Genomic DNA, 26,620 nt, shown 5'->3' with positions numbered 1-26,620 from the left:
GTCAGTTTTCATGTGCATATATTGTTTACAATGTTTATGTATGTATTTTGTGAGAGAGGGTGAAAAGAGCCCAACGTGGCGTGGCGTGGAGTTCGATCTCATGAATTGTGAGATCATGACCTGAGCCGAAATCCAAGAGTCAGATGCTTATGTGACTGAGCCACCTGGACGCCACTCAAGTGCACATTAAATGTCTGTTTTGAAAAGGTGCTGCAGAAATAGTGGTTGCTGTACCAGTTGGCCATGATCCCCTGCTGTATGGCGGTGCAGCCTGGCAGTGATAAGTGCTGCAGAACTGGAGGCCAGGATGCCATGGAGTGTGTAGAGGGGACCTAACCTGATTTGGGGAAGCTGAAGAGGAAGAGATACCTGGGGCTGGACAGGAGATGGGCTGGGGTGGAGCACGTGAGTGAAGGGAGAAGAGCCACCAGGCTGCTGAGGTAGGTGCGGGCCAGATCTTACAGGGACTTAGAAACCCAGAATGGGCAGGAGATAGAAACCCTGCTGGTGCATTTTAAGTAAGAGACTCAACATGATCAGAGGTGCAAGTTGGTCCATTTTGGCAGCAGGGTGGAAAACAGTGGCATGAGTTTGTGGGATGTAGGGGGGAAATAGTGTTAGGAGGAAGCTACTGATTATTAAATCCTATCTTTTGATCAAAGCCTAGCCTTAAAGGAGAAATAAAATCAGTTTGAGATTTATACCAGAGGCAAAGTGACATTTAGAATTTCAGTAGCCTAATTATGAGCCCTCTCTTTGAAGCTGTTTATTTTCCAAGGTTAAACTTGAGGTTAAATGCTGAGTCCTTTGGTTAAACTTTCTCCTTTCATTTGCATGGAGTATCACGGATTGCTTAGAATAAAGCGCTCTTTTTCAGAATAGTTCCATTCTCCCTCCTGCTGTGGAAGTTTAAGGAGATTTTTCTCTAGTATTAAAAAAAATTTTTTTTAATGTTTATTCATTTTTGAGAGAGAGAGAGAGAGAGAGAGAGCGCGCGCACGAGCAGGGGAGGGGCAGAGAGAGAGGGAAACACAGAATCCGAAGCAGGCTCCAGGCTCTGAGCTGTCAGCATGGAGCCTGACATGGGGCTCCAACGCACAAACTGTGAGATCATGACCTGAGTCCAAGTTGGACGCTTAACCGGCTGAGCCACCCAGGGACCCAGTATTTATTACTGTGGGCGCTTGGTCAAGCTCTTGAAGGTACTCTTACGATATTGTGCTCCCCTGCCTCCATGACTGTGTCCCCTGGAGTCTTTGTCCACACTGAGCCTCTAGCAATTCCTCAATTACAATTTAGGATTTCCTACCTAGCTGGATCCTGAGGTGGTTTTCATTCATGAGTCTCTCTGCTCAGGTAAGATGTGACTCCTTTATTTGCTTGTCTGTCCCTCTAACCTTGGAGGCAATAGTTTGCCCTGTGTCGTAATCTCTCTGAGGGATCCCAGAAGAGTTCTTTGTGGTTTGTTTTTCAGTTTTTTCAACTTTTTCTTCCTCTAAGGACAAAGCGGCTGTTTCCAGGTTCCTTACATGCACACTAGGGCATACACTTTTTTTTTTAAAAGTTTATTTATTTATTTTGAGAGAGAGAGCATGAATGCAAGCAGGAGAGGGACAGAGAGAGAGAATCTCAAAGCAGGCTCTGCACTCTTGGCGCAGAGCCTGAGGCTGGGCTCGAACTCACAAACTGCAATCGTGACCTGAGCCAAAGTCAGAGGCTTGACCAACTGAAAGCCAAAGTCAGAGGCATGACCAACTGAATCACCCAGTGCTCCCAAGGCACACACTTATGAACAAATAGTTATTTGCTCAGGAGTCTGTTCCACTTCTCTCCTAACTAATTAGCTTCTTGAGGTCTCCTGTATCTGTGTCTGTAGTGCCTTGCATGGTACCCGGCCTGTAGTAGATGCACAGAAAATTTTAGTTTGTAAGTCGTATGTTCCTGGAGACGAGAACTTCACTTGTGGTTGTCCGTGATTGGAGTGACCTGCGTGGACTTGGGGTAAAATGGGAGGTCTCCTCCAGAATGCTGTCAGGGTCATCGAATTTAGCCAATTGGAGGCCTATGCCACCACACCCACTTGACATTGTTGTCCTGATGTTGGTTATTGAAAAAAGATATGAGATAAGAGAGGTAAGACTGATACTCAAATGAAATAAAAAGACCTCATTTGCTTTTGCTTAATGTATTAATAGTAATTGAGGTTTGATCCTACAAGTTGATTATCTTGAAATTTTAATCCTTGCCTTTGTTAAAACAAATCTTTTTGTCTGCAGTGTCAAGAACTAAGGGAGTCTGGTTTTCTGCAATTCTGGACTAGTATTTCAGAGATAACTCTTTAATGGTTAGGGGCTAACTAGCTGGCAGATTCAGCCTTTGACCAAATCCATTTAGTCTGTGACCAATAACCTATTACTATTTTACAGTATATTTATATGGAACTGTACTGGCAAGTAAGAGCCTGTATAACTTAATTGTGATCACTGTTGTTTAGTTTTTCTGCCGGACAGGATGAAATTCTATAAAATTTGGCTGTTGATGGTTTTAAGTGGGTGAGCACCCAATCTCACTGTTTAGTTTAGGCTCCAAGCTGTAAGCTCAAATATCAGGTTGGTACAGTCTGCCGTGGGTGGATGCTTAATCAGTATCAGCTGAATGAATATTTAGTGGGTTCAGAAAGTATGTTTGTATTTATTTGTTTTTAATGTTTATTTTTGACTGAGAGAGCACAAGCAGGGGAGGGGCAGAGAGAGGGAGAAGAGAATCTGAAGCAGGCTCCACAAGACCCACCATACCTTGTTCTCTAGTTACCCCCCCCCGCCCCCCACAGTGGACATTTCCCTCCTGTTTCATGGCAGTAATCTGTTTTTCCCATGTTAAATTTGTTTGGAGGCCATTCCATCTCTGTAATGCTTGAGCTGGCTGTCCTGAGTATTTAGGATTCTATTGAATGGATTTTGTACTATCTAAATTTGCATGTGTGCGTTCTCATTGATTTTCTGAAGAAATGTCAATTGCTTAATTGGCTCTTCTAGTTATTTGGAAAAAAGGTATTTTGTTTTTAACCAGTCTTAAGACAATTCCTAGTGAATCTAACATCCTCCCCATTGAGCAGCTGACAATGTTTTGTCATCTTTACCATACCACAGATAAAATAGTCTGTGTTGCTCTGTTAATGTAAAAGTGGTAATTTTTAATTTTTTTAAATGTTTATTTAATTTTGAGAGAGAGTGAGTGCGTGCCAGGGAGGGGCAGAAAGAGGGAGTCAGAGGATTCCAAGCAGGCTCTGCCCTGTGAGCAGACAGCCCCATGCAGGGCCCGAACTCAGGTACCCTGAGATTATGACCTGAGCCGAAATCAAGAGCCACTCGAGGGACTGAGCCACCCAAGCATCCCTGAAAGTGGTAAATTTTAATGTGAAAGAAATGAGGCCAATAAAAATATCTTTTTTGTGTCTTGGAAGTATTCATTTTAGATGACCAACTTAATAGGTAGTCTTAAGCTCTGTATTATCATGAATTTTTAAGCTTGGTATTATCTTAAATATACAACTTAGTTGGTAGTGTTAAATTCTGACAATTTGTATATTATCTAATCCCACTAGAAATGGAAAATATATATTTCTCAAGGTTACTAAGATTATATCTTAATTTATATCTAGCAATTTAATGAAATAGGTTAAGCTGCATTGCCACAAAATTTATATTATAAAATAGGGTAGAATATTGACTTTTATATTTAACATTGAAGATGATAATATGTATCTATACATATACACATAATTTTGTAACATTTGCCATTTTGTAATCTGACATTTCATCTTTTCCTTTCTGAGGAAAGTTTCTCCAAATGTGGCCTTAATCATTCATGTTCTGTTTTGTGGATTTTTTTCATTGTTATGAAGCTTAAAAAAATACAATGCTGTTGGCCTGTTTTTGGCACTCTAAATTTATTGTTTTTGAAAACTTCCTGGTGGTTTATGACTTACTTGTGTGTGCAAGCCTGTGCACATGCACGTCTGTATGTACACTAAGGATTCAGAAGCTGTGTGTGTCCACAGCCTTTCTTTGGAACAGATTGGAGCAGGTACGTGTGTTATCTGTCCATTTAATGGTACCACAGCAAGCTGACAAAGGCGAAGGTCCTGGTTTTCTGAATTATCAACATTTTACCTCCACTTGCTGTTGTAGTGAGATCTTCATTCAGATGCAGATGCACTGTTTTGTTCTGGCTGTTAATCTTTCAGGGTTTTCATTCTGGTGGGGATTGAGAGGCGTGGTAGAAGTTTGATTTTGTATCAGATTAGATGAAGTGTTGTCTGTCTGACCTGATCTAGAAAAGATCCAAGGCTGCTCCAAGTAGTTGGGAAAGTATGTTGCACTTAGACCTTTCTCTTACTTAGTAAATTAGAATAAGATGATTCTGGAAGTCTTCCACAGGGTTGTTTTAAACTCGGAATTGCACAGTCTATGTTGGGTTAACTCAAAGTGATGTAGGCAGGCTGGGCCTGAGTATCCAGAAGCAGCCTGCAGGAATGGCCAAGAGGGCCGTTGGTTGTCTTCGTGCGGGAAAGAAATCAAATACAAATCAAATACGAGCCGGTAGGAAGTGAGAACAGAGTTTATTGAAGATATAGAGAGAGCAGATACAGACGGAGCATCTGAGAGACTCGAAAAGAAAAAGCAGAATCAATCCCATCGTTGCTTGGTGTGAGAAGTGAGATGATTCATTTTCAAAAGTACCAAATAAAAGCTGTGCTGTCTAGTTAACAATAGGTTTACAATCTATTGGAAATATGTATCAACCCCTCCCACACTGCACAATGGAGTCCCAAACCCTTAGACATTTCACTTCCTGGTTCCTCCCCCCAGCCCCACCTCCATTTAGTGGGCTTATTTTTCACCGGCTTTGCAATGAGCATGTGCCAAGTCTCTGCATCACCTCAAGGAATATCTGTTTGTTCCAGTCAGACTACTTTTCGGCCTTACATGGGCATAGGCGACTTCGGGGTAAGACTGTAACCTCTGTAATATTCATTCAATGAGAAATCAGGGGAGGGACTTCACGCTAGGAGATAAATTGCCTGCTGTAACCAGACACCCCCTTTTGCAAAAACATTGAGTAAAGCCAGGCTTCACTGTGCTCCCAGACTCCACGTCCCTCATTTGATTGGGGCAATGGGCTTATTTCTCACTTGGGGTCTGGGGTTATAACTGAGGATGGTGGTCTTGTATCCCTGTCCTCAGGGATCCAGGAACTGGTCAGAGCTAGGAGTGCTCAGGTGTCTTTGATAAGTCACTTATGCCCTGGAGTCTTGCAGTCAAGGTGCCTGGAGTCAGTGGTCTTGGAAAACCTTCACGACAGCCCCACCCAGTCCCTCCTTAGATGTTATCTATTGTGCTGGAAGACTTAAAAGAAATCATTACGTCTTTGACCTTTATAAGGAGGACTTATTAAGGCATGTATAAGGCAGGGATGCAGGTCATGAGAAGAATAATGGTAGCCAAAAAGCAGTCCTTAGAGGGGTCCCTTCAATCTCCCTGTCTCAAAGGTGTTCTGTCAAGGGGCAGAGTGTCTTCTAACATTGCTTCTGCTTTAGTGCAGAAGCACTTGTCTCCTACTTGGATGATTGTCACAGGCTCCTTGATTTTGACCGCAGCAACCCAATCCAGAGGTTACAGTGTGGTGGGCATGTGACCTGTGTACTCACACAAGGATTTGCACTTAGTTTAATGCTCTTCTGTTGCCATTTAGAGACGTTTAATTTTTCAACAGGAAGGCTCCATATTTTCATTTGCACTGGGCCCTGCAAATGCTGGTCTTGGCTGTGGGAATGGCATTTCTAAAACTACCTGTTAAAGACAGTCTTTCCTACCTGTCTAGCTGTATCTCTCATGCCACACTTTTCTCTGTGCTTGAAGTTCCTCCAGGTGTGTGGAGCAGCCCCTTGCTTCTGCATTGTTGGCTCGTGGTGTTTCTTTCTTATTTCCCCTACGTGACCTAGGTCATCTCTAGACATCTCTAGACTGAGCTGTGAAACCTGTCATGGCCATCTCAACTAGTATTGGTCATACTTTGTCTCGAATCTCCCTGAAAAAGTTTCCTTGGCAAGGTTGAGCCATATTTGATCTTGGGATCATGGTTCTATCATAGATATTCAGAAAGATCAGATTTTTCCTGGGGGTGGGAGGAAATTATCACCTTCAAGGTATTCATTCACTCATGCAGCAAATTGTTATGGAGTATCTCATGCATCCAGACTATATTCTAAGTACTGAGGATATGGCCCTGAACAAAGTATTTCATTTTTTCTGAATGAATTAATAATACTCTGGTTGCGGGAGGTAAAAAGTGAATGGACAAACACATCGATTTATAATATTTAAGATCTGGGGTTGTAGAAAACAGTGCGAAGCAGGAGAAGAGACTAGAGGGTGATGAGGATGTTTGTCCTTGTACTGTTTAGGTGGGGCGGAAGGCCTGTTTGCAGAAGACTTATCAGAGATCTGAATGAGGTGGGGGCTTGATCTATGGAAATTCATGGTGAGAGAGTGGTCTTGGCAGAGGGAGCAACAAATGAAAAGTTCTGAAAGTGAGCACATGCTTGTGATTGTCCGAAAACTACAGGGAGGCTGGTGTGACTGGAGTAGAGTGGGCAATGGAGAGAAAGTAGGAGATGGCGTCAGGGAACTAGGGCCTTGTGAACCAAGCTGAGGGCTTTGGTTTATATTGAGTTGGATGGGAAGGCACTTTGCATTTTCAAGGGTTCACTTTCCTATCATTTATGCAAAGGAGCCATCTCAGATGCTACTGAGAAGTGAAGTAAGCTAAGAATTGAGAATTGGCTGTTCAAGTAATGTAATGATTCTTTTGTTTTACTAATGTGGAGAAGACCCCAGAAGCAATCTGTTGATTTTGTAGCAGGTCACAGATTGCTATGAGTAAAGGACTCCCTTTGACCTTAGCTAGGAGATCCTTTATCAGTGTGATTCTTTAGCCAGTTGTCTCTTCTTCCCATGTAAAGATTTGGGAAGTGGTCTTGGAGTGTAAGTCATTGCTTCATTCTTCTTGCTCTGCTTTTTAGTAAGCTGTGCCCTCGGGTTAATCACCAGAGCCATCTGAGGCCATCATGCTTTCTTTCTTCACAGTGACATTGCTTGCTCGGCAGCCGTCTTCACAACAGTTACTGTTGCACTTTTATGTTTTGATCATTTGGCTTGGCTATGACAGAAGCTGTGGAAGTGTAGTGGCAGGATTTCATGTTGGATTACATATAAAGAATGAGGGGAGTTAGGAAAATCAAGACAACCGATATTTACTCTTAAGACATCTGAGAAGAGTAATGTTATTGACTGAGGCAAGAAATACCAGGGCAAGAGCATTGATGGGGAGGAAAGTGTGATTTTGGCCATGATAAGTTTGAGATAGTAGAAGGAGTACATATTGTACCATCTAGCAAATATTTAAAAGGCCATGCGGGCATCATTTGGCCACTGTTCTGAATTAAACTCCTGAGTCCAAAAGTGTATCAATATCATAAATCCTCATCTAAAAAGACCTTAAACAGTAAGTCGCCCAATATACAACCAGTTTTCCGAATCTCTCTATAACATACTCTCTTAGGCAGTCTTTGAATCTCCATCCAGATGTTCCTTAGGCCGTTTTTTTGCTCTGTCCATGTGTAATTCCCATAACTAGACCTAATTGTAAGCCCTGGGGATTGAGTACGATAATGCCATTTCCATGTATCAAGTTTCAGGATACGGGCAACTTGTTTTCATGCCCTTCTCTGGGTCTTCTTTTTTCTAAATAAATGTTTTCTATGCTTTCACTGTCTACTCGTGGGATATTTGGAGCCAGTTCACGTCTTGGTATGTCATCTTGCAAGATGTATATATGTATTTTTTGTTTTGTTTATTTATTTGTTTAAATGTATCTTAAAGTTTGGTAGATGGGACTAAGGACAAGGCTCAGGCTGGCCTGACCATTGCAGAGTAGGACCGCACCAGTCTTGTCAGTTACTCCAAGCATACTATCCGATAGTGATTTTTCCAATACAAAACATACATAGTATGCAGGTATTACCAAGAGAACGGAAAGCATGTGTTCACACAAACCTGTACGTGGACATTCATTGTAGTGTTACTCATAGTAGCCGAAATGTAGAAACAATGCAAATGCCTATTAACTGATGTATATAAACAAAATGTGGTGTACCCATACAATGGATATTCAACCATGAAAATGGGTGAAGTACTCCTTGAAAACATTATGCTAAATGAAAGAAACCGGACACAAAATACCACATATTATGTGATTCCATTTATATGAAATGTGCAGAATAGGCAAATCCGTAAAAACAAAGTAGATTAATAGTTGCCAGGGGCTAGACAGAGGGAGGAGGGAATGGGGAGTGATTGCTAATGGGTACAGGATTTCCTTCTGAGGTGATAAAAATGTTCTGAAATCAGGTAGTGGTGATGGTTGCACAGCATTGAGAATGTATTAAAAATTACTGAGTTGCACACTTTAAAGTGGTGAATGTTATGGTGTGTGAATTGTATCTTAGTAAAGCTGTCATAAATGTGGATATTACTTCCTATCTGAAGGTGAGGATCTTAGGAGGGTTAAATGAAACACACACAAAGTGCTTAAAGCGTGCCTGGTAAAATATGTTTCTGAGTATGTTAACATAGTACGTTACTTCCTTAGTGATTAATATTGTTGCTCTTCATGAAAATAACACTGCTGAAACATTGGTAGGTGAGCTGCAACTTTTATTCACTGCTCTCTTTGTTAGCCATATTCGCCAATGTGGTTGTCTTGGTGTTATTTCTTGCAGCATGTTACTGAATCAGCATCATTGGATCTGACTTGGAGCTAGTAGTAGTAGTAATCAGAGCCAGGAATTGTGAGCCAGTAATAGTGATCAGAATGATACGGAGCTCTTGACGGTCCATATTTCAGACTTGGAATTAGGCGTATTGATTCAGTTTGGGGAAGGAAAGATTCTACCTTGAATTCAAGGTGAGGGTAGGGACATAGTGATTCTTGAACTTTTTTTGTAGTAACATAATTCTGCTTTATGTTTTTATAAGAACATACTTGGCTCCTCTTAAAGTCATCATCAAATGTAGGCAATATGCTGGATAATAGTGCAGTGAATATATTCTTGGGGGCATTGTTGGTCGAAATTGTATCAGTCACTTGAAATGTAAATTGATATTTATTATCAAGGAGTAAAATATGGTACTATTTAACAATTATTGTGAATGTGGCTAACTGAATAACAATAAAGTTTGAAAAAATGAAAAAAACCCCCCCACAATTGGCCTGTCAAAAATGTGGTTCTTAATGGTTCATTATCAGTTCTCTGGAGAGCAGAGGACCTCATCTTGATTTAAAAATAAAATAAAATAAATCCGTTCCTGGAAACTTAACAGATTTAAACTGATAATTTGTTCCATGGAACCTAACTCACAATTTCCACATATAAGAAACTGTTATTTTAAAATAAGATAGAAGCATTTTTTCTTTGAAAAATTATTTAAAAAAAATTTACATCCTTATGTTAACTAACTTGGATGTAAATTAAAAATAATAAGAATAAGAATAAATTCACATCCTTTTATAAAGTTGGCATTCCACTAATAACACTGAGTTGCTTTTACATCTGTGTCAGCAAGATGCCATCTACTTATAATATTGAGGTTCATGAAAAGAAGTTTCTGTTTGTATTATCCAGCATTCTTTCTAGAAGACCAGTGGAAATGCTTTCCTTTGATCTCTAAGAAATGGTTGTGCTTCTCCGCTTCTGCATCCCACGGACCGTATAGCTGGTGACATTTCCTTGCTGCTGTAAACTGTTGGGAGACTTAGTGTCCACTTTGCAGCTCTCACCGCTAGGGCGTTCCAGAACTTATGTCCTGGCCTTTTGCGAACCACCCTCCCTCTGGACCCCCAACTTTATCTCCTACTTCTATCCTCTCTGCCTAATTTATAGAAATACTCTTTTATTTTTATTTCTGTTTGTGTACACCTTATTTATCTTCAAAAGCTGCTTTTATAATTCTTTGGGAGACAAGGCCACCATTATTGATACCAGTATTTTAATAATTACCCCCCAAAACATCTACCTATAACTTTCCCCTCATACCAGTAGGGATAAATGGGAGAGAAGGCAAAAGTAGTTCTTTAGGTTTTCTTTTATTGAAGCTTTTTTGAGTGTCTCTTTTTCCTGTTTTTTAATAGAAGTTGGTGATATGGCAAAGCAGTACATAGAGAAAGGTCTTTTGGTTCCAGACCATGTGATCACACGCCTGATGATGTCGGAGCTGGAGAACAGACGCGGCCAGCACTGGCTACTAGACGGTGAGTGGAACTTGGGGGGTAAGCTGGGTTTCTGTGACTACTGCGTTACGCACACCGCCTTAAATTCTGACACATTGCAAAATACCTTTTCTTAACAAGCTTTCAGTCATTTATCTAGGTATATTCCAATTTGGCAACATGATAGAAACTCACTGATAAAACCTTTCCATTTCTCTGCCTCCAGAATGCTATCCCTTTGACTTGACTGGAACCATTGACTTGAAGCAAACCTTTACTGAATTCCCATTACTGTTCTAGTGTTGATGATGCTCATTGTTTCCATGACTGAGTTCATAAAGCAGGCAACCATGGGAGGGCAGTTTAGCAATCTTTATACTTTTTAAAAAAAGTTTATTTTTATTTATTTTGAAAGGGAAAGAGAGAGCATGTGCATGTGAGAGTGCAGGGGAGAACAGGAGAGAGAGGCAGAGAGAGAGAGAGAGAGAGAAAATCCCAAGCAGATTCCAAGCTTTCAGCACAGAGCCCAACATGGGGCTCAGTCTCAGGAACTGTGAGATCATGACCTGAGCTGAGACCAAGATTTGGACACTTAACTGCCCGAGCCATCCAAGCAGCCCAGGATTCTTTGTATTTCCTAACCTCGCAGTTCCTTGCTGGATTTCTTCCTAAAGGTGTATTGTCAAGGTTGTCTGTTCTCATCATTATTTGTAACTAGCAAGACACTGATAACAAGCTTAGTATCTATCATAGGGATGCCTTTAAAATTGGTATGTCTGTTAACCAAATAATCCACGCCTATGTGTTGGCGTGGATAGATGCACTGCCGAGTGAAAAGAGCTAGCTGCAGTAGAGTCTATCATATACTGTTATTTATGTAAACATGGAAGGATGCTGTGATATTACTATATCCACGTAGAAATACATGCACAAGCTATCTTTGAAAGGGTATTTAAAAAATGACATACTCTTTGATACTGTTTGATTTTTGTTTTAAATATTTGTAAGTAATACCTAGACCTTATTTAAAACCTCTATTAGTGGTTCCTAAACTTTTAGGTAAACGGGCCCCTTCATGACAACTATGATATTCTACCTAGAAAATACACGCAGATGCTCATATACAACACATCACACAATTTTATTCTCCATGAAGCTGAAATTAAGAATCTTCTACTTTAAAGTTTGCTCATTATTAAAGGAAAACAATGGACTGGGTCAATTATGTCTTATTCTTGAATAACAAGATTCCTGGGTATAATGCATATAGAAACTTGATGAACGTGCTACTTTCTAGGAACACAAAATGGCAGAGAATGAGATTTCTCTATAAGAAACTTCTTTCCATTGCAGAGTGCTTTTTATTTCATACAAGGCACTCAATCCTGTCTTAATGGTGAAACCGAAGCTTTAGGAAGTTGTGACAGTTGAAACCTTGATGTTTGCCAGCCACAGAGAAGCCAGATGAATTGCCTACATTTAAACAATCAGATTGGCTATCTTTCTCTTAAAGTCTAGAGCAGTGATCTCCAAAATGACTAGTATGGTGGGGTCTTTATTGTATATCAGTGTTTTTCAAAGTGTGTAGTGTTAGTAATGGTTAGACAAGAAAACAGATGTGTCAAGTTAAATATTAAAATTTGCTAGCATTTATTGAGTACTTACTGTGTGCAAGCATTGTTTGGAACACCTGATAGTTATTGTTTCATTGAATCCCTACAATACCGTAAGAAGTAGTTATTCCCATTTAGTAGATGAGAAGACTAAGGTAAAGTAGGCTTTAGGTAACTGCTTAAAGGTAGTAAGTGCCAAAGTTAAACACATTTTCTTTACTTCAGGACTTTATTGAAACTTTAATATAATGCAATTTAGTTCTTCACAATGCAATTTAACTCTTCACAGGAGACATCATGAGGCATTTTTGGAATTTATTTGATTTCAGAATCCCCCACCTCATTCCCAACACCCATCAAGAACCCACAGGATTTGTACTGTGGAGCATGCATTGTGAACTACTATTTAACATTCTGAAAAGTTGACTATAAAGTAGGCCGTGTTTTTCGAGAATTTGGATTTAAAAATGTGGAACTCTGTTCTCATGGGACTAGAGGGAAGGGTGGATTGAATCAACAACTCTGGCTAAGAGAGGCTACAGTGGTCTGTGGAAGGCATGCTTCTTCATTAGGCAGTATGAACAAAGCTCCTCTTGCGTGTTAGAAACTACGAGGTGCTGTTGATAAAACGCTAAGACGCTGCCCCTAGCACAGTAGGGGAATCAGGTGTGTAAAATAGTAGTTACTAATAGCAGAATAGAAGCATATATATGTGGTGCCCTGCAGACACAGAAAAGAAAATTATGTTCTGGCTGTGGGAGGAGGTATTGAAACAACTTATGGAAAAAGAGATAAATAGGTTGGTGAATGGGGGTTGGAAGGCAGATGTCCTCTGCAGAGGGGCCTGTGAACTGGGTACGAGAAGGATGACATAGCTTAGTATTTTCCTGGGTCTGCAAGCAGAGGAGGCAGGGGAAATTCTGGCGTGGATGGTGTTTGATTCAGTACAAAGATGGTGGAACTGGAAATTGTTTGCTACTGGGACCATTGAAAAGTTGTTAAGTATGGCCATAACATGATCAGATTTATGTTTCAGAAAGACTGTTCTGTTAGCACTGTTCTGTGCCGGGGCAGGGAGGAGGTGGAGGCCAGAAGCCAAATACGAGACTGATGGAATATTTGGACCATGAAATATTGAAGGCCTGAATTTGCACAGTGGTAGTATGATGGAAAGGAGGCACCATACAGGAGATAATGGAGTGAGGGGGGACAACTGACAAGAGTTATGAGTGAGGTTAGCTACTACAGACAGCCCTGTGGTTTTTTCTTCTTTTTTTTTCTTTTTTTCATTCCCTTCTTGCCTGCCTGCCTGCCTCCCTTCCTTCCTCTCTTCTTTTTTAAGTAGTCTTCATACAGGGCTTGAATTCAAGAAGAGTGTGACATTAAGACCTGAGCTGAAACCAAGAGCCAGACTCACTTACCTGGCTGAGCCACCCTGGCACCCCTGGCGTTTTCTTTTCTTTTTTAAAGATTTTAATTTTTTAGGTAATCTTTATACTCAATGTGGGGTTCGAACTCACAACTTGAGATAAAGGGTCTGCATGCTGTATGGACCGAGCCAGCCAGATGCCCCCAGGCTTTTATTGCCTAGGAAGCATTGAGCTTTTTTGTTTCTTGACACTCACCACTTCCTACACACTGTAATTTCTCCTGGCGCTACACTCACAGTGTGTAGGTGTTTGCCATGATGGGATAAACTTTGACTTTGCCACCACCTGACTGTCATTACTCTGATTTAAATTCTCTAATTGTAAAGCTAGTCACCTTACAAAGCAAACTTGGTAGTTTTCGTGTAATCTTAAAACTTTGTTTAAAAAAAGGATCATCTATATTAAACTCCTTTGGGAAGGTGGTTAGGGTAATAACCACTAGCTACACGTAGGTGCCAGACTGCCCGTTTGAAACCCAGCTCTGCCATTTACTACCAGTGTGTGACCTTGGGCAAATTATTTTACCGCTGTTGGCATTTTATTCCTCATGGAAAACAGGGATTAGGAGAGGGTTTGTAAGGATGAAGTAAATATATTAAATGTTCTTAAAAGAATGCTTGCCGTGTAATGAGTGCTATATAGGTATAGTATTTTGTAATTATCATTTGTCCTACATCAAATACAGGTCCTGCATTTTTTAATTTTTGGCGACTATATGAAATGTTAAGTACAGGAATAATTTAAAAAGTATTTAGCCATGTGAAGTTGAAAGTCAGTTTAAGGAATGCTTTATGTGCTTTGCTTTTGCCGTAACTTCCCCTCTCAGGGCGAATAACTAGACTTCTTTTACATCACAGGCCTGTTTTTAGTGAAGTGCGTCAGTATCATGGGCTGATTTAGTTTGTATCTTTCTCCTTGAAGACCCATCTGGTCACTTTTTCAGTTGTGATTTTCCTTTAAAGCTCTGGAATAAATCCACTTGGCAAAGTGAGGAGTGTTAGGCATGCCTCATTCTGTGTTCAGCCCTCAACTCCTTATGTTACAGGGCACATGCTCTGCCGAGGACGTGCCTGTTGAGTTTGCTAAAGGTGACAGAATGTGCAAAGGTCAAGAAAAGTATTCTGGATGACAGATGACTCATCGTCTTGGTCCATATGTCTGTAGAGAGGCATCTGCAAATGGTGGTTGGAAACAAGTAGAGTGGATGCAAGCCAAGGGAAGGCCGGGGAGGGGGGGGCGGTGGGTGGGGAACCCGAGTGCTTGCTGTGTGGTTCAGCCAGCTATGTGTCCTTGCTGAAGAGAGTTCAGCTCTACCTTACCTTTGCAGTGTCCTCTCCAGCTGGGTAAGAAACACTAGATTGTGTGTCAATACTTGTATACATTTGTGGGGGGAGTTTCTCTTTTTTTCTTTCTCTCCCTCTTTTATTTCCTTGGAAGTTGAATGTGTGAGAACTGTTTGAAAGAGTTTTCTTTAATTTTTAAGACAAATATTCTACTAGAAGAATGAAATGTGCTGCAAGCTTTCTAATTTTGTTATAAAACTATGTGTGTGTGTGTTTTCTTCCAGTTTCCTATAAAGAAAGTAGTTACTACTTATTGGGTGAAATAGCTAGAGAACACTAACCATCTCTTTAAAAGAGCTATAAATTCTTCACTTTTTAAAAACAGGGCTGGCAGCTGGGTGGGGCCAGTAGGGAGATGCGTTAGTAATAGAGGTTTTCATTTCTAAATTTGACTACCAACCTGTGTATTTAAGTACTAACCTGCAAGTTCTCAAACTCCATCCTAACGAGTGGAGTATTCAATTTAAGCCTTTCATCGGAATAAAGATCCCTTTGGAACAAGAGTTACCACTCAGTCTGTGGTTGTATGTTTCATTTGTGGTTCAGTGCTGCGTTGAATGCTAAAACCGAACTGGGGCTTTCTGTAGATAATTCTGGGATTTTTTAAATTATTATTATTTTTTAAGCAAAAGTCAGAGCTGCTTGAATGTGCGCAGTGTTTGTGTGTATTTGTTTTCCCTGAGAGTTAAATATTCTAAGATCTGCAGTATTTCCAGGGTACATACTTACTCAGAGCCCTTGGTAACCAGGTAAATGGCCGTGTAACTGTGGTAGTCATCTCCAGAATAGAGCACCTGTACGTCTCTGTTTTAAAACAAACTTGACATTTTTTATCATCTTCTTGGAAGAAGGGATTATAATACCTGCTCTTGATTATACGTTGTAACATGATTATTAAATATTCAGATATTCTGAAATGAAAGGATTTGTAGACCTGTGTACCAGGGGAGAGAGAACACATGACTTCAGGGGAAGGTGGGCAAAAAGAAGAAATGGTATGTGTATATACTGTAGATGAAACTGAACAATAATATTGGTTGAGTTACACAGGAAAAGAACATTACTCGACAGAATTAGGTTGTGAAGGGTCATTCTGGTTACTCTTGACTTGAAATTTAGCCCACTCTCATCTTGTGATATACCTTATCCCAAGAATAGAGCCTGTTCAGACTTTTCGTCCAGCTACTGATTCCATTAAGCTACTGCAGCCTCGTTTTTAGTGGTCCCACACGATTGTGAAAATTTCTTTCAGTTCCAAGCATTCATAATTTTTCCTACAGCTGAGTATTTATTGAGCACCAATTCCGTGCCAGGTACTGCCAAGATACCGCAACAGAGCAACATGCTGGGCGGACCTGCCCTTCTTGGCATTTAGAATCTAGTGATGATTCAGCTTTTGTGCTGCCCTAGGCATTGAGGACTGTCTTTGACGTCCTGTGAATGAAATACAGCCTCTAAGAACTTTGTTTTCATCCTAAGACTTCCCTACATTCAGTGTCCTTGGTGTTTGTGTGATCTCAGAGAATCTGACTGAAAACATGGTAAAATAAAGCCTTAGGTATCTTCCCTTGTTTGTCTCCTTGGACTCTCCTGAGACCCTGTTCCCATGCCCTGTTCCCATTCTGGTGGTTTTTTCCTTCTGATTGATCTGACTGCTGTCTTGGGATGAGGAACAATTTTAATATAATAGGCAACTCTGACTTTGTTTATTCCCTTTGTGTTTCAGAGAATGACTAGATTTTAACAAGTAAGCCTTAAGGGCCATATGGAAAACATATGTATACAGCTATTTGAATACACCCTAGAAAAACTTGGTTCAGAGATCAAAATACCAGTTGAGTATACATTTTTGGTGCATCTTGATAAGCTTGGCGTTGGTCTGTCTGAGGAAGGAATAGCATATTTTCTGAGCTTAGACCAGGAGGAGCAAAATGCTGCATAAATCATTGCAGTCTAGGACGTTGGGGGCCCCAGTGGAGGGGGTGAATGGTGTGAGGTAGCATTGAGTTGAAAGGAACGGACCCTATCTTAGAGGTGAGGGAGGCAGCTGTTAAATGGAAGCCTTCCTGGAGAAGGTGACACCAAGAGCTAAATTTTGAAAGTGAGAATAAAACCTTAACGTTCTAGATGGGGGGGAACATTGTATGCCAAACAACATGGAGTGTTCTGGAAGCCACAGGTAATTGGATAATCCTAGAGCTGAAAATATGAGCATATGAGGTCAGAAAAGTATGTGAGGGCAAAAGTTAAACACTTCACGAAATTCAAATATAGGGCATTGAATAAACATCAAAGTTAATATTAGAAATGAATTAGCAAGCTTAAAATGTAAAACTTGGGGTTTGAAAGAATAACTTATTTTTTAACTTTTTAACCAACACTTTAAAATTAACTCAACATTTAACATATTAAATTTAGATCTCCTTTAGATATTAAACTATGATTCCTCCCTATTTGGGCATGTCTCATACACTTTTAGATGCACTTCGCCCCTTTGCTATTGCCACTTAATTAGAAGTCTATAACGTAAGGCACGAGATGAAACTGTTTTAAAATCCTAATTTTAGATGGTAGAGAGCCTCCTTTCTTAATTTATGAAACAGGTATCTTGGGAATTGGATGCATTGAGAAAATTCATTGCAAAGCTTCATCCAAAAGTATTCTGAGGCATGCTTTGCTAGTTCCCCCCCCCCCCCATTTCTTAAAAGTTATTTATTTATTTTGAGAGAGCAAGAGCACAAGTGGGGGAGGGACAGAGAGAAAGAGAGACAGAATCCCAAGCAGGCTCTGCTCTATCAGCCAGAGCTTGATGTGGGGCTCAGACTCCCAAATTGTGAGGTCATGACCTGAGGCAAGATCAAAAGTGAGGCACTTAACTGAATATGCCGCCCAGGTGCCCCTTTTTTTGGTTTAATAATGAAACAGTCGCAGGGCATTTATTAAATACACAGCACTATATGCGAGCAGTAATGTGGTGGAAAAAGCATGGACTTACACTCATAGCTGAATATTATGTAATTTATTAGCTGTGTAGTCTTGAGCAAGCAAACTTAACCTTTCTTGGATTCTTTTTCCTCATCTATAGAATTAGTAGGAGTATGTATGGCTTAGGTTCCCAAGGATTGGGTAACAAATATGAAGCTCTTAGTGGAATTCTGAAACGTAGTAGGTGGCCACATGATATTACGTGTCTTTAGTGATGATGTATATACATACAAACACATGGTGATGCTAGTACAGAAGTTAGAATTTAGCATTTCATTAATAAATGGCTGATAAACTTAAAAATGTCATTTCAGTAAGTAAAGACCATCATATTCATTTCACATTACGTATATCTGGGGAAAGTATAACTGAACAGAATTCCCCAGCCTCCATGAAAGCTTACCTACTAATACAAAACAAAACAGTATTAAACTGATGACTGTCCTAGCACTGAGAAGAAAAACCCAGATTTTGTAAAGATGAACAAGGTGATTGGGGTTAAGAGGAGAGTAAGATGTGGGGGAAAATGCAGATAATTTAATTGTATAATTTGACACTTCTTTATAAAAATGGTACATGATTGCTATGAAACATTCAAGCCATATCGCAAAATATAAGAGAAAGCAACTAGTCACCAAAATCCCAGTAGCCAGAAATAACTGCCTGCAGGTTGTAAGGGCGGTTCCCATACTTTATGTACTTTAAAAAAATATTTAATTTTACTTGAATAATAGCAAAGCTAAAGTGAACCTGAAGGAATTATTACTGAATTTCAGATAAACCTTTCTTCATCACCAGGGATATTAATTCTTGGGGGAGCTCTTTAAGATTATGAAAGCCATTAGGAGATTGACTTATTTGTTTCTTTCTTTAACACTTCAAATTGAGACACAGAGACTGTCTTTCTGCAGGGAACAGTAAGAACAGTAGAGGATTAACTTACTTAACTCTCCTCTCACCTCCTCTTCCCGACCTCTGTCTCAGTTTTCAATGGTTTTTGTTGCTAAAACCTATTATTAGTTTTCTTCTGTAACCTGAATTTCCAATTTTTCTTTTGTCTTACATGTAAAAGATTTAAATGAATTCTGTGGCCTGGTTTTCTCTGTTTCTTTCATTTTGATGACTCTTTCGGTTATTTCTCTATAAATAGACTAGACACCACCAAATGATCCACTTTCAATGAGTGAATTGTTTGGCATATGAATTATATCTGAATAAAGCTGTGCTGCTTTTTACCACAGCTTTTCCATTCATCTCTACCTTGGATCCAGTTGGGTGATTTCCTCCCACACCTCTCCCTCCCTTGGAGCAGAGGGCCTCTGGCAGTGCCCTCTCTCCTGAGTTTTCTGGAGAACGGGTTCAGCTGGGGCCCGAGTGGCTCCTGTGTCCCTCCGGCACTTTGCAGCCTCTGTTTCGTCTTGTTCCGGCCCGGATTATTGTTCCACAAAGCCCTGAGGCCAGTGCAACTTTTGTGTGGTTTTTTTTTTGCCTCCCTGTTTAGACTTCCTGAAGAATTGTTTCGTCATACTTGAAGTACATGGACCATCTCAGTGTTGTTATTTGTCCTCCCCTCTAGAGGGACTGTGTCTTTCTGATCTCCAGTTTAGCCCTTTTACACTCAGGGCAGTTCTCCCAAGTTCTACCCTTTTTGTCCTTTCGTTCAGGTTTTTTAGTTTAAGAATGCCACTTACATTGGCTATTACTGAAAGTTCTTTGTCTTTATCATATTTAAAAGTCGCATGCTTTTGTGTTTCCTTTTGCCTTCATCTATGTTCAGACCTCTTTTCTTGAGGGCGGGGAGAGCAAACTTGGTTCTTAGTCCCTAACGACATCACTTTCCTCACTTTCTGTGCTCACACTGCCAGGGGGACCCACATGCCCTCCCCCTGCACACTGCGCCTCCAGGTGGTCAGGAGCTGTGCGTTCAGAGCTTTACTCAGGTGTCCCCTCCTCGCCCAGTCCTTCCGGGACCATCCTGCCTACCCATTTCATTCTTTTTCTTACCTTATAATCATGTGACGTGCGAATTGATCTGCATGTTTGATATTTTGTACCTTCCTGTACCTACAATTATGTTTGACACGTAGGAAAAGCTTATAGATACTTGTCTGGTAATGGAGAGGTCTCACCTGCAACTGTTCTTTTTTATTTTGGACAAAAACACAGGCCTGTGGTGAAATCATTTGCAAATTCCTTTTGTCTCAAGAGGGAGACAGTGGAACCAGTTTCCCCTAATTTGTTTATATTGGGACTTGGGTTCAAAGAAAAGGTAAACAGAATTCTTAAAGAGAAGGGACTTTAAGCAAAGGATTTACAGTTAACAGCCTCTTCCTCAATGCAGTATCCATCTTCCTTTATTAGTAAAAGGGCCCCATAATTTTAGTATAACGTTTAAGAACACAGGTTATAAGCTGTGAGTTTTATCTATATCCTTAAACAGGAAAAATCATTCCACTGATGCCAGAGGACCTCAACACCATTTGGGGATTTTCCCAAGAATCCCTGCCTAATAGGGATTCATCTTTTATTTAACTAGGCCACTTAGAAGATCCAAATTTATGGTTTAAACCCACATTTTCTGTAGTATCTGTCTTCTGTTAGTGAATCCCTAAGTAGTGATTACAGCATGTCTTGGTTTCTAAATCATTTACTATGAACCTATGAGCTTCTTGAGAGCCGGAACTATTTATTACAAATCGAGTTCCAAGTGTCCCTGGAAGATTCGGGAAGTAAGTCCTGAGCTCTCAGCACAGTCGGAGCTGTGGAGCTCACAAAGTGATATGATGTAGCTTAAGCTCTTTTTTGGGCCAACATCTGGAGCACAGCTGTGTCTTATTCTTTTCACCATCTGTTAATGAAAACTGGATGAAGTACAATATGGAGATCTTAGATTCACATACAGATAAATATTATGCAAACAGATAAGGTAGTTATAAGATGTAAGACAGAAAAGGCCTTCATAGAACAGGATTTTTACAGTGATTAGTTTTAAGTTACTACTGAGGCTTCTTGCTCCGCAGTGTGAATAGTTTGAATGCCCCTGGGTTAGGCAGGACTAGGGAAGAGTAACTACCTGCCTTCAGCTTCAGTTAATCCTTCAGTGATTCAATTGTGGGCAGTGGCTTGCAGATTTGTAATTTGGTTCTTGCTTTCCCAACAACTGGGAAGAGATGGCTCGTCAGAAGCAACCATGTTGGCCCCAGCTCCTAATGCACATAGGAAAGGGGCCTAGTGTTGTGTGGCCTTTTCATAAGTTGCCAGTCCCAGGCGGATGTTAGAAGTTGCCCCTTAAAACTGCGCTTTTATTTCCATCAAGCAGAGGGCTTGCTTCTCTGCCTGGGAGTGTGGTGGTGGACTCTGGCTCCCTGCCCGTCCTCTGGAGGGAGTGCGCTCCAAATTAGAAAAACAGAAGTGTCCTAGTTCCCCGTCCCCCGTTCCCCTCCAGTGTCTCCGCTTGCTGCTGGGCACCTCCTGCTCCCCTGGCCCTCCCTCATGCTCTTGGCACGCTGAAAGGAGCAGGTGCCAAGGCCCAGTGGCTGGCTCTGCTGGGAACATACCACGTCAGGGATTTAGCGACATCTTCCTGCACATGGTGAACCTTTTTTTGGAGTGGGGCTGTCTAAAAATTAACCTTAGGCACCATAATTCGTGATATATATAGCATGATGGATTTTGGAAGAAATTTAGCTACATAAAATTTCAGCTTTCGGCATGGATTGGCTGTTTGATTCAATAGGACACAGTAGCTTTTCTAGGCTGGGTAAGGAGAGGAGGGGAGGGACAGCTTCGTTTGGAAGCGTGTGGTAGGTTTTCTGTACTCCTGGTGAGAAACCATGTGATGGAGTGAGCAGTCTCATACGTGTCACCACAGGGAGGAAAGCAGGCTCTCTGGGCTTAAATGTCTTCGGTAGTTTACTTTGCCTGTTGGATTTTCTGGTTTCCTCAACAATTAATAGAATATATTCACTTGCATTAGGTTACCTAGGGAAGGTAGAATTCTGCTTGTTAGTCATTTAGAAAACATGCATTTGAGGATTACTTTTAGTATAAATAAAAGTATACCACAGTTTATTGCATTTCTTTCTAAATTGAAAAATTATTCATGCTGCCACCTGTTGACAGAATTTGAGTGTGCATCTAGTCCAGCTGGCCAGTAACCCCTGCCCACCAGGGTACCAGATCCACATGGAATCTGACAATTCTGTGGAATCTCACTGTTCCACATGGACCATGATCGGGAATAAACACCCCCCGCCCCTCAGGGAGCTCGTAATTTTTAATAGTGGCGACACCAAGCATGTTTAAAAAATAGACACCCACAGTTAGAGTGGCACATTCTCTTGGGCCCACCTGTGTAACCATAGCCTGTCTAGTCTAAGCCACTTAGAAGATAACCTCTTAGTCACAGTGTATTTAAATACTTTATGTAGGGATGCATCTAAGTACTTTTATGTCAGAATAGTTATTCAGATGCAGATTTTCCATGATAAGATTTCCCACAGATCATGCTTTAAATTCCACACATCTGCAAATTATTTGTTTCCCTTCAGATTCCAATATCCTAGCAATTTGAGGTACCAAGGAATTAAATCTTACACCACGAATAGATCTTCAGAAGAAAAAATGGATCAGTGGATGTCAGATGTTAATTAAATGTATTAAAGAGCAAAATACCCACATTTTCCTCAGCACAGTTAAAAAAATGAGCATCTCATGCCCTGATACTGGGATGCTCTTGGTTGATAATCGATTTCCACTAGTTTTCATATTATGTTTCTCTGACTATATATAAATATAAATATATATGTAGTTGGTAATGACTCTGCCAAAAATGGTTTAGAATGTGTTGGTCAGATTGCACCTTATCCCACAGTTCTTGGCAGCTGATTGATTACATCTGAATTACTGTGATTTGCTCTGCCCAACTTGAGACTCGGATGTAAATGACTTAGAGGATGCTGCCTTTTAGGACACCATTTTCTACTGTGTGCCCTGAAGCTTTACGTTAGGATCTGTAAGCTGAAAGATAATTCATATTTTAAGAGTCTGGTAGACAGATAACCCCTGCTCCTTCATGGATCCTTTGCCTTCTGCCTGACCAGGGCGACAGAGAGCCCCTCTCTAGGACCTGTACTCCTCCAGGTTTTTGACTCTGCACCCCAGACTTCTGTGAGAGCCCCAGCCCACTGCCGGGGGCCTTTGTGACATCTTCAGACTCTAGGACACCACACCAACCCTGACAATTACACTATTTGAAGCTAGTTCCTTCCAGCTGGGCCTTTTATGTCTGTGCTGCTTGGTTATTAAGGGAAAGGCAAGACATTCCTCAGTGTCCTTCTTTCTTCTTTATCCTTTTCTCTTTCTCCATTACTGATTTCCCCTCTTCCTTCCCCCTAATTCTTTTCCATTGTACCCTCTGGGATTCTCTTATAACCTTTTCTCCACCCTCCCCCTCACACTTTCTCTGACTCTTTCCAGAATACTCTTTCTACCTTCTGCCTTAAAGAAAACCTGGGTCTCCCCTTAGGGTGTGACCTTCCTGTGTCTTCTGTTACTGAGGAGACATGTTCTGCTCTGTGAACATACAATGTCGGGTGATGGTGGTGGCACTATTCTATCTCCTCACTGCTCCTTTCATACTTTCAGACTTACCCGTCATGTCTTTCTTGTTACCACACTTGCCGTCTGTCCTTTCACCTCCAGTCCCACGCGGCCTTCCTTTCCCCCCAGGGCTGGCCCTTTGCCCCACTTGTCACACCTCCCTCACCCTGTACCAGCCACTGTGCTGGGATTTACATACAGTAATCTGTTTGTTCCTCACAGCTTTCTGGATTGGGCATTACCAGGCTCACTTTATGGGTGCAAGAAAGGTGGGTAACCAGGGTCACAACGTGAGCAGGAGGCGTAATTGCACCTCAAACCCAGGCAGTTTGTCTCTGGAGCCTGTATTCCTGTCTGCTAAGCTCTTTTTCCCCAGTGTGCCTCATGTCATGTGCACCTTCCTTACCTGTCAATAGGGAATTGGTTAAATTATAGTATATGCAAACCATGGGGGTACTCTGCAGTTATTAGAGCAGTGTGTATGTATAGAAAAAAAAAATCTCCAGGATCTATTAAAGGAAAAAGGCAAGGTGCAGAACATTTGTGTATGGGTGGAGAGAATCTGGCCTGTCTGTATCTGCAACACCAGACCAGGCAGTGTCTCTGAAGCTGCGCAGAATTTGGGTTTCTCCAGTTGTTTTATGTTCCGATTGCTGTAGCGGTCATGAGCAGGTGTTTCTCATAGACTGCACTTTTTTCCGTGGGAGGAAGACACCCTTGTGTGGTACATGGCGTGCAGTTCAGGAGTCAGCCCTTGGTTCTTAAATGTGTGGTCTTGGGCAAGTCACTTTAACTTTTCTGAGCCTCAGTTTTTACAACTTTAAAATGGGAATGGTAACCATCTTGCAGAATAATTGTGACTTTTCAGATATTTATTCATTCATTTGACAAATATTTATTTAGCACCCACTATGTGCCAGGCACTGTTCTAGGCACAAAGGATGTAGCAGTAAACACCTTTAATGTTTCTGCCCTCATTTAGCTAACATCCTAGTGAGAATAGAAACACAACATAAAGTAGATCATATGCTATGAAAGATGTTGAACTCTATGAAGAGAAAACAAAAAGAAGGGCGGGTGAATAAGGTTTCCGTGTTGGGGTGCAGGTGCAGTTTAATAGGATGGTTAGAGAAGTCCTCACTGACAAGGCACATTTTGAGCCAACACTTGCAGGAGCTGAGGGCACACACAGATACCCGGAGCCACAGTGTTTCATGCCCAGGGGACGTAAGCTGCTTGTCCAAGGTGGGAGTGGACGTGCTAGTTTGAGAACAAGGATGTCGGCATGGGTGGCACAGGGTCATCGACAAGGCTGGGTCAAGGCTGCAGAAGTGAGAGTAGGCTGTTTAGGTCCCTGCATGGTTTCAGCTGTTCTTCTGCATAAAATCTATCTGGCACAGCAAATGTGGCTGTGATGATGAGGCTGCTACCAGGATGCTCTTGTGGTTGAAGCAGGATAGATGGGGTGACGCTTAGGATTCTTTTAATAATCATGTTTCATACCCGTGGAAGAACAGTATGGTGGAAGAGAGAGAGCACTAGAAAGACAGAGACCCGATACTCAGTCCTGGTCTGCTGCTGATCATCACTGAGTGCCCGCTTCCTCATCCCGTAAACTGAGGGTGTCTGCTCCTGCTCTGCCCGCCTCAGAGGACTGATGTGAAGAACGGGAGAAAAGTAAATTTCTGTAAATGTTTGTAACCAGTAGCTTATGATACGTAGGAAGCACACAGGGTGTGTTTGCAGAATGGGCATTGACTCGGAACCATGGAGTCCAGGCTCTCCCCAAGCATAGTACTCTTGTCTGCGTCAGTGTTCCCCAAAATGAGGCACTCGTTTGATGGGCAAGACTACACAGTTGTCATCTTTCTTTCTTTCTTATTCTTTCTCTTCATGTTTATGTATTTACTTCTGTGAGAGCACAAGAAGAGAATGGGGGTAGGGGAGGGGCAGAGAGAGAGAGGGAGAGAGAGGGAGAGAGAGAATCCCAAGCAGGCTCTATCCACGCCATCAGCCCAGAGCCCAGTGCAGGACTCAATCCCAGGAACCACAAGATCATGACCTGAGCTCACCTGACTGAGCCACCCAGGTGCCTCCGCTGTCACATTTTTTCATTTGGACTTAGTGTTATAGTTAACGCAGCCTGCAGATGGATTAGTTCCTTGGAACTTAACATCTTGTTGCCAGGTCAGAGTACACTTGTATTGTCAGCAGCCTTGGGCTGAACCTTTGCACTGAATTTACCAGTGAGTTTCACTTTAACCCAAATCGGAGCTCATCGTGATGGTATATTGAACTGGATTAGGAAAGTAGACTTAAGTAAGGTGCTTTACTATTCAAAAAGTGAGGTAGATGATGACAGGGGCAAGTTTCTGGCAGAAGCATTGTCCTGTGCCAAGATCATAGCGTGTCTGGTGCGAGCTCCCTTTTGATGGGTGGGGACCAGAATGTGCCGTCTCTGTGGCTAATAACTAGAGGTGCTGAGCTCCAGGTGGCAGAGAGCACAGAGCACCAGTGACTCCCCAAACCAGCAAGTCTCAGAAAAGGAATTAAATAGAAGCAAGCTGTAGGTAGGACCTTCCCTTTATGCTGAATTGGGAAACCATTTGAGCTCTCGGGAGAGTTCTACCAAGAGCAACAGCTCGCTCTGTGCCTAAGACTTTACATCTTCATCAGTTTAGAAAGGTGGTCCCCGTTAAGACTCAAAACAGCCCTGTAGTAGGCATTACCTTTTGTTATGGGCTGAGTTGTGTTCCCGCCGCCTTACATTCATCTGTTGAAGTCCTAACCCCTAGTACCTCATCATTTGACTCTTTTTTGGAGATAAGGTCACTAAAGAGGTAATTAAGTTAAATGAGGTCATGGGGGTGGGCCCTGATGTACAATGACTATTGTAGTGTCCTTGTAAGAAGAGGACATTTGGATACAGGCACACACAGAGGAAAAACCCTATGGAGACACAGGGGGAAGGCAGCTGTCTATAAGCCGAGGAACGAGGCCTCAGAAGAAACCAACCCTCCCCAGCCCCTCGATCTCAGACTTGTCGCCTCCAAGACCTCAAGACATTAGGTCTCTGTTGTTCAAGCTACCAGTTCTGTGGTACTTTGTTATAGCGGCCCCGGCAAATTGATACACCCTTGTTTCATATCTGGGAAGACTAAGGACCCGAGAGATTACACAAAGCTGGTGGGAGTTCTTGCAGTTATGGCTAGGTAGAGCTGGGCGCCAAGTCCGGCTATGTCTGGTTCCAGAGCCTGTGCCCAGAACCGACACGTTCCACCGAGTCCTGAGGTCTCTGGCTTACTGCGGCTTTTCCTCA

The 26,620-nt window shown here is 41.6% G+C and overlaps 1 protein-coding gene across 1 annotated transcript in view; it reads left to right on the top strand.

Moving 5' to 3' along the window:
* Positions 1-26,620, top strand: part of AK4 (adenylate kinase 4) — a 69,518-nt gene that overhangs the window by 28,571 nt on the left and 14,327 nt on the right. The window contains exon 3 of the mRNA XM_029949203.1: positions 10,252-10,371. Coding sequence (XP_029805063.1) covers positions 10,252-10,371 — 120 coding nt within the window. The remainder of the gene's footprint in view (positions 1-10,251; positions 10,372-26,620) is intronic.

The sequence above is a fragment of the Suricata suricatta genome, chromosome 8 (assembly GCF_006229205.1).
Source record: "Suricata suricatta isolate VVHF042 chromosome 8, meerkat_22Aug2017_6uvM2_HiC, whole genome shotgun sequence".
In the NCBI taxonomy this organism is placed as follows: domain Eukaryota; kingdom Metazoa; phylum Chordata; class Mammalia; order Carnivora; family Herpestidae; genus Suricata; species Suricata suricatta.
This window is presented reverse-complemented; position numbering and strand designations above follow the sequence as displayed.